Source organism: Pterocles gutturalis, unplaced genomic scaffold (assembly GCF_000699245.1).
Source record: "Pterocles gutturalis isolate BGI_N339 unplaced genomic scaffold, ASM69924v1 scaffold23138, whole genome shotgun sequence".
In the NCBI taxonomy this organism is placed as follows: domain Eukaryota; kingdom Metazoa; phylum Chordata; class Aves; order Pterocliformes; family Pteroclidae; genus Pterocles; species Pterocles gutturalis.
This window is the reverse complement of record NW_010123660.1, coordinates 33,678-45,068: the sequence shown is the minus strand read 5'-3', so window position 1 is coordinate 45,068 and position 11,391 is coordinate 33,678. Positions and strand designations below refer to the sequence as shown.

The 11,391-nt window shown below is 44.2% G+C and overlaps 1 protein-coding gene across 1 annotated transcript in view; it reads right to left on the bottom strand.

Moving 5' to 3' along the window:
* Positions 1 to 11,391, bottom strand: part of RREB1 (ras responsive element binding protein 1) — a 67,142-nt gene that overhangs the window by 28,790 nt on the left and 26,961 nt on the right. Inside the window, exon 6 of the mRNA XM_010077995.1 lies at positions 10,749 to 10,888. Coding sequence (XP_010076297.1) covers positions 10,749 to 10,888 — 140 coding nt within the window. The remainder of the gene's footprint in view (positions 1 to 10,748; positions 10,889 to 11,391) is intronic.

The following is an 11,391-nucleotide window of genomic DNA, read 5'->3' as shown; positions in this document are numbered from 1 at the left end:
AACACAGAACTGCTAAAACACAAAAGCAGAACCAAAATATAACTGTACAACGACAGTGCAGTGACCAGGCTGACCTTGGCGCTCGGGCCACATATCACACCAGGCCAGTCTGTTTAATTATTACTACACCAGTGCACCTTTTTAACTTTTTTTTTTTAAAACCCAAACCAGGTCTCCGTGTAGAAACACACCATTAAAAAGTTTTCTACTAAAATAACTTAGTATTCTTGAAATCTGTAATAAAAGCATTTTAACAGGCTTTAAGAAATAGTCAATCCTTTGTGCAGCTTGTTCAAGAGGCAAGTCAGGATTTGGTACACTTTCAACAAGTGGCATCTATGCAAGAAAAGTTTACATAAGCAATGCCTGTTGCCTTGCATTATACTCTCCTCTGAGCCAATTCCAATTTGTCAGCAATGGAAACCGCTTTTTTCTTTAAGAAAAGGAAACACATTTTAGAAAGTTAAAGCAGAGCCAAATTTTAAGCAAAATTAATCAGTCTTGCTTTCGATTAAGCATAATGCAGTCAAACATCCAATCCATCTAAATTTTGTATTTCCGTAGTCAAGATCCAAGGGCCAAATATTTATATCCATCATTCTGTTAACAAGAAATTAAACAAACCTTATGCTCTGCATTACCTGACACTGGTGGGAGAGTGAAAGTGACATTTAGCATTTTTCTACTTACACTTCTGAAACCACACAAGAGTAGATCAAAACCTGAAGTTTTCAGCCATAACACTATGTTGCCCATGCTGTGGACATCAACAAATAAAAACAGTGTTAATTTCTAGCCCTTATCTAAAATAGAAAGCTTGGTACCATTTTGTTCTTTTCCTGTCTGTGCTCTTTAGCAACTGCTGCAAACAGAAGCAAGAAAACAAAACAAGAATGAAACATATCCTGAGACAAAAGTCATTAATACATGATTATGTTATTAAGTCATCTAACTCCTCCCACTGAAATCCCTAAGATGTACCATAAATAAATTTCCACCCTTGCTGTTGTTATTCTCCTTTCTGTCTCACATTATTTGCCTCTGCACCGGCAACATGCGCTGCGGAGGAGACCGACAACGAGAGGGAGATGGAGAAAAGATGGTTTTAAACATAATGGCTTTCACCACCTATGAAAGAAAAACTAGCAGGTTACAGACATATTCCCCTTCAGGAAAGGATTTTTTTGTTTCTTTCTCACTTCTTTTGGGGTAAAGTGAAGGGAGGAAGATGAGAGAGAACAAATTGGTTTCTGCTCCTGTGCAACCTCATCCAGGTCCAGATACTCATCTCCTTTTGGATGAAAAACCCTTCCTGGCCTCCACACCCAGGGTCCTGGGAAATAACATCCAACAGCTGCACTAATCTCTCCCACTTGCCACAGATGAGTGATAGAAAAGCAGCAGTGCTGCTAACCCCGCTCCTGCCTCCCTCCTGGCGATCCCTGTGGGTCCTCCCACTGTCCTGTGACGGCTTTTCCTGCCTCCTTCCTCCGCAGCATCACGGCATGCCTGACCCCAAAGGACCTTCTGTTCTCCCATCTCCACCTTGCCCAGTGCTACCAGTCAGTGCTGAAACTGCAAGCGGGAGCTGACTCCCTGCCAGGCAAAAGAGGCTGGAGAGGCTCCCCTCCCCCTTCCCAGTGCACAGGGGGACGGACACAGTTCACCAGTTCAGTGCATGCTGCTTCACCTCCTCAGCAAAGGCAGGACTTTTCTTTTAATTTTTCCTGCCTCCCACCTCCCCACTGGCTGTCTGACTTTGTTCGTTACGTGTCCTGTTGCTCCCTTTAATCCTCTTTCTCAAAGAAGCCACCCTTGGATGCAGCAAAGGCTGAAACCACTGCGCCAGCCCTTCTATTAATAGAGGATGTACAATGCTATGTGCATTCCTACAGCCACGCTGTGGTCCAGGCAAGCAAAGTACTGTGTAGGAGCCAGGGCAGACCCGATATAAACCAGGGCGATGTCGTGCTTCTGAAACTTGTTGGCATGCTGCAGAGCCAGTGTCCATACCAGGGCAGCATGACTCCCATCATCAGAGCAACTCCAGTGAAGTTAACTGCTAAAATGTTTAATAAAAAGGCGTGAGCCATCCTGTGCCATCTTTTAACTTTTTTGGTGTGCGAGGAAAAGAAAAATCAGGAAAAAAGATTTCACTTCTTCCCAACACTGTAATTAATTGCATGTACCAGCAACACTTCAACAGTGATTTTACCACCTCTGCCCCACTGGAACAGTAGCTTACTCTACCATGTACTTCAACAGAATTAACATGCAATTATGAACAAATTAAGGGAAAATGGGATATGGCCTGCAGACTCTTGCACAAAGTAGTTCATTTTCTCATAATGGTCTTTTTACTTAATAAAGGTTAAAGTTTTAAAAACCAGAAGTGTCAAGAAATTGGTGTGAAAGAATCAGAGCAAGAGCTGAAGATCAACGTAGATAACAATGAGGGGTTTAATAATTCCGGCAAGAGTACCTGGGGAAAAAATAAAGCATGACCAGTACACTCCTCTGCAGCTACCAAAATTCTAACATATCTTTCAAATATGGAAGCCAAGTACTTGTGTAGTTTTAAAATTAATTACAAGAGTTTAAAAAAAAAAAATCTATGTGTCTACCAAGTTAAAAAAGCAACACCAGTTTTCACAAGTAACATAGGAATAAACACATCTCCAGGCACTTGTCTGTCCTATTATCATCCACTGATGACAACAGGGCTCACAAATAGGTGCAGCCGAACACGAACTGAACACACTTGCCCTTATCTACATCCACAGGTGCTATGCTCAGCATGCAGACGTGACTGCTAACACAGTACCCAGCAGCCAGCACTCTGAGAGCCTGTGTATAAACAAACTCTGGCCATCAGCATCAAGTTGGCATGCTAATAACCTCTTCTGGCTCAGCCTTCTTTCCCTCCTCTTTTCCCTTTTATGAGAAGTTTTCCTCTATAGTCGGTTTTGCATTTTCACCCACTTTCTATTCTTGCAACGGAGCTAAGTTATTCAACACCATGTGACACACCACACAGTTCCACATGAGAGCATCACTCCCTGTGTCCATTCACTGATATTTTTACCCGGCTGCTCTGGATTCCCAGTCTCCTCGCACAATGAGCTCCCTGATGTGAGCTGACCGCTTCTGCGCCAGAGTTGGACTCGCGCTGGTCTTCAGATGTTTCCCATCTCTTTTTTCTGAACAGAAACTTCAGACAGCACTTAAAATGCAGTTCTGGTCTGCTTTTGCAAGCCAGCATACAGACAGATGCTCAGCCCACTGATTTTACTTCTCCATTTGCTCAGTAAAAGGATGCATTCACCAGCTTGCTTCCATACCCTCTCCTTTGCCTTATCAACATTGAGAATTGCATTGTACCACAGCACATTTTTGGTCTAACATCTACCAGAGCTGGATTTCATCATCACCAGCTGGCTCGTGGAATTGCTCCTGCACTGAAAATGCTGCCAACAGAGATAAGGATTCGGTTCCTTGTTCCTATCAGCAAGACACCAAGCAAGCAGTTTGCAGGGCAGAGCAGGACAGTCAGACAAATTGGCAATGCCACACAACTCACCCTTGTGCGCCTCCATCCTTGGCTGTAACAAATCTTGTAGCATTGACTCTGACACTACTCAGTGACTCTAGCAGCAATTCCTACCTAAACTGTCCTTGTTGGTACAATCTCAAACAGGGACTAAGAAGAGAAATTATCAGGGCCAAAGTATAGTGCGCCAAAACCAAAGGTCAAGGAGGTCTATGAACAAGTCTATGATGGAGTATTCTCCATCTCTCCCTCGGTACTCAACAATCGTGTAGCATACAACAACCTCAGAGTTATTCAGCTGCATTAAAAAAGCACAATGCTTCATATTTTGAAGACCTAGCAAGGAATGAGGCTTATCCATTTGCACACCAACAGTTGTGACAGAGATGGAAAAGTAGTATGGAATTTCACAATGCTGCACTGAAGACTACTTGTCATTCATGCTTCAAGTTCCTTCCAGTAACAGTAGCATCAACTACTAGGAAAAAACTTTCTCTCCCCACCACGAAACCCATAGTTTTTTCTCACAAGTAATATAAATTGCAAAAACACTTAGCTTTCAGTCACATTCACTCTTTTAAGTCTGCAATGTCACTAACACCAACAATGTCACCACAGATAGAAAGTGAATTCCTAAAGTTGCTTAAGTAGGCATCGGCAAAAACAGGAACGAAACTTAAGGGGCTTTTTCTGTTGGTTTGGTTTGGTTGTTTTTCTTTTACATCCTGTACAATGTACTTTTGCTCACACTTTAGTCTTTCTGATGGTGCTAATGATTGAAATAATCTCTGTACACTTTAAATTTGCATTGATTTACTTTGTTGGCTATTTTGTCTCCCCAAAACTGATGTTGCAGAACTGCCCTGAAGAACAGTAACTTGGCAATAAACATGTAATATTCTAAGTAGCTGGAATAATTTTGACTCAAAACCCATTTCCTTTTGGCTTGACTTAAAACGGGGCTGCTCATGTGCACTGGCTAAAATGATTAAGATTGGGATGTAGGTCCAAGCACCTTGCAGTGTCCCACCACCTAACACCACGCACTGAATCACAGAATAGTTTGGTTTGGAAAGGACCTTAAAGATCATCAAGTTCCAACCCCCCTGCCATGGGCAGGGACACCCTCCACTAGCCCAGGTTGCTCAAAGCCTCATCCAGCCTGGCCTTGAACACCTCCAGGCATGAGGCATCCACAGCTTCTCTGGGCAACCTGTGCCAGCGCCTCACCACCCTTACAGGAAAATTTTTTTTCCTAATATCTAACCTACATCTACCCTCTTCCAGCTTAAACCCATTACTTGTCGTCCTATCACTCCACTCCCTGATAAAGAGTGCCTCCTCATCTCTCCCCTTTAAGTACTGGAAGGCTGCTACTAAGTCTCCTCAGAGCCTTCTCTTCTCCAGGCTGAACAACCCCAACTCTTTCAGCCTGTCCTCATAGGGGAGGTGCTCCAGCCCCCTGACCATTCTCATGGCCCTCCTCTGGACTCTCTCCAATAGGCCCAGGTCTTTTTTATGTTGATTCGGTGTCATGGGACAGCAGGTGTAAGTGTCTCCTGAGGGTGTGTGAGGGATAAGGAGGAGCTACACCAAGGGGCTCTGCTTCAGTCTAAACAGATGTATGTCTGTAACCTAAAGTGGTAAAAACAGTGTTACATCTGTTTGGCTGTTCCTACTCTTCTCAAGTCCACCAAGACCATAAAGCGACCTTATGCCTGCTTCCGCAGTCTCCTGGAAGCCTTCTCTTTTCCAAGCACCACAATCCCAATTCTCTCAGCCTGTCCTTGTACAGGAGGTGCTCCAGCCCTCTGACCATCCTCGCGTCCCTCCTCTGGACTTGCTCCAACAGTTCCATGTCCTTCCTGTGCTGAGGACTCCAGAGCTGAACACAGTAGTGCAGGTGGGGTCTCACGAGAGCAGAGTAGAGGGGGTGAATGAGAATCACCTCCCTTGATCTGCTGGTCACACTCTCGATGCAGCCCAGGACACGGTTGGCTTTCTGGGCTGCAAGCACACATTGCTGGGTCATGTTCAGCTTCTCATCAACCAATACCCCCAAGTCCTTCTCTTCAGAGCTGCTCTCTGTCCATTCTCCGCCCAGCCTGTATTTGTGCTTGGAATTGCCTCGACCCACGTGCAGGACCTTGCACTTGGCCTTGTTGAACTTCATGGGGTTGGCATGGGCCCACCTCTCCAGCCTGTTCAGGTCCCTCTGGATGGCATCCCTTCCCTTCAGCATGTCAACCACACCACACAGCTTGGTGTCTTCCACAAACTTGCTGAGAGTGCACTCCATCCCACTGTCCCTGTCTCCAACAAAGATTTTAAACAACACCAGTCCCAATACCCACCCCTGTAGAACGCCACTTGTCACCAGTCTCCACCTGGACATCAAGCCATTGACCACAACTCTTTGGTGCAACCATCCAGCCAGTATGAATAATGGGAATGTGCTGGCAAAGGGGGAAACCTGGTGACCAGCCCAACTGAATCACAAGCTACATGTGACATCTTGTGAAACAATTTACCTACAGAGTCCAGGAGACCATTACTAGGGCATTTAAGCTGTCCACTCCTGAGTGAAGCCAGGTAACACCAAGACACAACGACAGCATTTTTCACCTGTGAGTGCTTTCAGAAAGAAAAAGCTCACCGTGGTCACTCTGGCAAAACTGGAGGCAGATGACAACAGACACCAATGGTCAGGGTGTCCTGACACTTTCCAATCCAGGATCTGAGCTCTTCTGTTGCTATGCCTGTTACTGATCTAACTGCTCAAAACAACAGCTTTCCATGGTGGTGTTCAACCTCTAGACAATTTGACTTTACAAGTTTCAACAAAACTTAGGTAGATTGTTTTGAAGAACAAGGTAGGATGTGAATGGCTTTTGGTTTTCTTTGTTTGGAAGTTCTACATTGGAAGCACATTACCCTGGGACAAGAGAACTGCTTTTGCTGTCCTTGTGAAAATATGCCTGGGATTTGGCAAGTTCCAAAGCTTAATATATCGTATCACTGCTTGGATGTGCTCTGTAAAAGGTCAAAAAACTTAATCTAGCCTGAATCCATCCATGGCAACAGGCGTCTACTGGTTCTGGTCACCAGGTCAGCTCAAGTGACTGAGGCAGACAGTGTCTTTCACGCTCTGCAATGTCTATTTATTTCTTGTCTCCTATAAAAAGTTAGCAGAAACAATCCTGTAACTGAAGGCAATGCCACACTGAACCAAATGTGATCAGAAAGTCCCCGTAACACTAATTTAAAACATTTCTCAAAGAAAGGAGGTAACTGCAATGCTATCACTACCTCTCTCCTCCTCTCCTCAGGAAGATACACAGGCACGAGAGGCAGCATAAATGTCTCCTTGCTGCTGTGAGGAAGGAAAAATTAAAAAAACCCCTTTAGCCGTTGGTACAGAGAGTACTGGAAGAAGCCTCCTGGAGGAGAAGGAGAGGAAATATAAAGAGTATACTCTGGTTACAGTGAAACCCAACAGAGAAATTTTATAGTGCATGTACTTTTTTAAAAGCCACACGTTTTACTTTAAGCCTGTTCCACTGTACTTGCCAAAGGAAAGAGGAGAAACCTCACGCAGTGCCTCGAGAGGTTTCTTCCCAGGAAATCCTCACGTCTCTTTTGCTTGTATGTTGCTCAAAGCTGTCTGTCAGACGACCTTTACAAGCACAATACTGTTTGACAGCAACCCTCTGCCACAAAAGTTTCCAGAGAAGCTACCCTGCTCCACGATGTTTCTCATTTTCCCTATTGGCTGCAGAGCATTTCAGCGCTTTGCTAATTATATCAACACTCAGATACAAACTCACCAAAATAGAAGGTGTCCTGAGGCCCCAGCTGCAGGGAGACTGATATTTTCTTTAAGTCATCCAGGTAGAGAGGCGAAGGGGGTCAGAAAGCACTGCTAGGCCACCTGCCATCGTGGGGCCACCTCCCACCGCTAATGGCAACTGCAGACAATCTTGCTCGGACCAGCTCATGTCACTAATTAGGGTGCAGGTCCAAAGGCTTCAAAGGGACAGAGACTGACCGGGGGGGTAATGGCACGAAGTAGATGCAGTGCCACAGCCCACTGTCAGCAGGACAAAGGGCCCTATTATTGCTCCCAAGAGCAGGGCAGTTCTTACCGTAATTAGGAGACAAAGATGCACGATTTAGGATTTTACATAATCAAGAGATACTCTCCCAAGCGGGAGTCCCTCTCACACAATCAGTGGATTAAGTATTGTTTATTCTGCTGCAGTAAACAATGAGGTGCTCCCCGCTTGGGGGGTTTTACATGAAAAAGCAATACTGGGGAAGACAAGAGAGACTGTCTTTTCATCTGACTTTGAACAGCTAACCCTGTGATTTAAAGTTGTTCCTTTGACAGTATTTGGAAGGGTAACGGCCCACCCAGTAAATTAGCTGCTCACATATTGATCTGGAGGCTGCCAGACAGACTTACCTTTTCTGCTGCTTAGCAGAAGGGGGTCCGGACAGACAGACACTCTGGGGGTGAGGCTGTATTTACACAACAGCACTACAATGGCAGGATTAAAAGACCACAAGGAAGCCATGCAAAAGAAGCTCCTGCACACCCCAGCACTGTGCTGCTGCTGAGGATGCATCCCTGAAGGGAGCTTGGTACCACTATCAAGGCAATGCACGCTGCTGCATCGCTCCACAGCAGTTGTCCGCAATCGTTTTTATACTAACTACTGGGCGAGAAGAAGGGAGCTGGACGTGGTTTACAGAGAAAGGCACCACAAGGCAGACTGAGCATCACTTATTTTTGGTCATGACAAAACAGTCCATGCTGGGCTACCTGAAGCAGTAGCTGCAAACCACCTGACAGACCCACAACATCTGGCTCTGGGATGCACAACATCTGATACCTGCTTCACAGAAGTCCTGATCAAGTCCTGATCCTGACTCTATTTTTATAATATTCACAATAAAAAGAGACTGAGCGCGTTCTGCTCCCTCCTCTTTGCTCATAACACAGCTGTTATGCTTTTTTGTTTGTCTGAACTTTGTTTAAGGAGAGTTCTTCCTCCTTGTCTTCTATAACAGGGGAACACCAGGATATGATGAACACCTAACATTTCACAGTTTGCTCTCCTGCCATGAGTGCACCCATACACACACGCCTCCTGCTCTGATACTCTAGCAAAATATGATTTCTTCATCTCTTTCACTCAGAAAAACACCCCTAAGCCTCACCAAGAGGAAATGTGACTGAAAGTCACATGAACTCAGGACTCAGAATGGTGTGCCGCTTTCAGCATATCTTGCTGAATCCTACAAACGGTCTTACAGAACCCTGGGAACCAGGGGATTACAGCCTCTGCCTGCCAGGGATTTTAACCCATTTCTTTTGGGAAGAAAGAGTCACCTTGGCAGCCCACACTGCTCTGCTTACCAGAGGATTTTCTGATAGGTTGGGCCAAACAGATAGTGCCATTTGTCTAAACTAGGACAGAAGGAGTGTTTAAACCAGATACGCAGGGCAAGTTGAGTTTGAATGTGTTAGCTGACCAGGGAGAACCACAGCTTCCTTGTCCCGCCATTCCTCCTTTGACATGTCTTAAATTGCTAAAGCAAATATTTCACAAAAACCCCCTTACCACCATCTTGACAAGCCCGTAAAGACCAATATCTCAGCACCACCCCTAACTCATGTCCATAGAACTTGACAATTGTGGCTCTGATTTAGGGACACATTTTAGTCTTTGTTGCTCAACACAATCAAGGATAGCCAAATTCATTTCAGGGGAGTATTATCCAAAACCAAGTCTCCTAACCCCAGACAAAGAGTTGCAGGAAGAACAGCATGTTTGCACAGCCAGTGTGTCTTTCTGCCTTGCTGCAGCAAGACTGCAAAGCTGCCAAGGTAGAAGGGTGTCTATTCTGTTATCTTTTTTTATGTATCACTCCAAGCAAGAGACTCCACTTCTCCACTCAGGTCCATGGCATATAACTTTGCAAAGAGGTTGTATCTTCATATACCTTCAAAATGAGGCTAGTGCCAGAATAAGCCTAATACAACAGGTGCTTTCTCTAAAGCACAAAGCGTACGGCAAAATTATCTCAGACTGCCTTTTGTGGGGTTTGCTGAGCTCATACCAGAGAACAACGTCTCAGTTTTGCTCTACAATTAAAATTTACTTATAGCATTTATAATGCCTTTAAAAATGGTTTTACATGTAATTAACAAGGTTTTCTACTTTAAAAAAAATGGAAAATTTAGTAGAATGAACCCCGATTAATGGAATGGGATGGGTCTGCTCCACGCCGTTCTATTAATAAACTGTATTCAGGAGAGAGTGTTGGCACTTCAAGATGCTGAATTCTGCACCCTTCTGAAAAGACCACTGGAGTCCAATGCCCCAAAATAAGCTTAAAACACCAACAAGCTTCTGCAAATGGACAATCTTCTTTGCTAAAACAGCAGCTTTTCTACATGTTTAAGCTAGACTTGGAATAGCTCTTCTGTGTCTTCACATATCTGGCTCTACATTTTACTATGGTAAAAAACAGGAAATAAAAAAGTATCAGGAGTCCCAGGGGCAACTACTTGAACTAAAACACAATACCGAAGCACCTTCCCAAACAATTAATAACTAATTTATCCTTGTTAAGAGAAGCTCATTTAAGCCAAAATCCAAATCATTCCCTAACCTCAACATGCAGAAAAGCATAACACGTTTTACTGAAAGTCTGGAACCAGAAACTCACTATCTTCACTGACTCCCACGACAGAAAACAAAACCTCTATTTCCAGCTGCCGCTTTCTCCCCAAGCAAAATAATCTCATAGGTTAGTACCTGCATACTTTTATCAAGTTTTACTTCATGTTTTAAGCATCTTTAGTTTAACTTGTTAAATTTTCACAATGTGGGCATTTCACAGTTTCATATAACAACAGCAATGGGTTTGGAGGAGAGGAAGGGGTGCTTTAATTTCTTCTAAAAACAATTCCAGCTATTAACTGGCAAGATTTCCTGTATTTGCAAAAAATAATAAAATTAAGCCTTATACCCTGGTGACATAAGATGAGCCAGAAACATTTTAAAACCTGATCAAACCAAAAAGGGGGGCAGTTAACAGTGCAGGGGTCTGAATGGCTTCTGCCCCACCCCAGCAGGCTCCCTCAGGCCATCTGATGACCAGAAACATTCTCAGAACTATTTCTTACCTCAGTGAATTATCTGGATGTGTCTCCATGTGGGACTCCAGCCCATACTTGCAAAAAAAATCTTTGAAACACACTGGACAATGATAAACTTCATCCTCAGCTCTCCTATCTCCGTCACCGGAGTGACCATCCTCGACAACCTTCAGAGAGAGGGAAAAAAAACCTCACTAAACCAAATTTTAACCAACAAATGAAACATGCAATCCATTTGAAGTCCTCCTCTTAAAAACAAAGCAGCTTCATCTGTAACTTTGCTGCAGGCGACCAGAAATTACTCATTTTGGCAACAGAGAGAGGACAAGGAACAGAAAAGGAGGCTCAGGAGGAATAAAGTGTGCAGCTAAGTCATAGATACATCAGTCCTAATGAGAAACTGCAATGTGAACAACTTATAAACCCGTATGTTTATATACCACTGAACTAGCACTCCTCCCCCTTCAGAAAAGCAGGCAAGCTGTCAGCCTCAATAATTTATGCTACTGAGATACTGCCAACTCCTAACTCAAGTGGTCCAGGGAAAAGCAATGAACTTCTGCACGTTTTCTATAGCCCTCTTTTGATTACAGGGAGAAAAGCATGCACGGAAACAAGGGACACTGAGCTAAATGGAACTGCTACTAGCTTGCCCTTTGGAGATACTAAA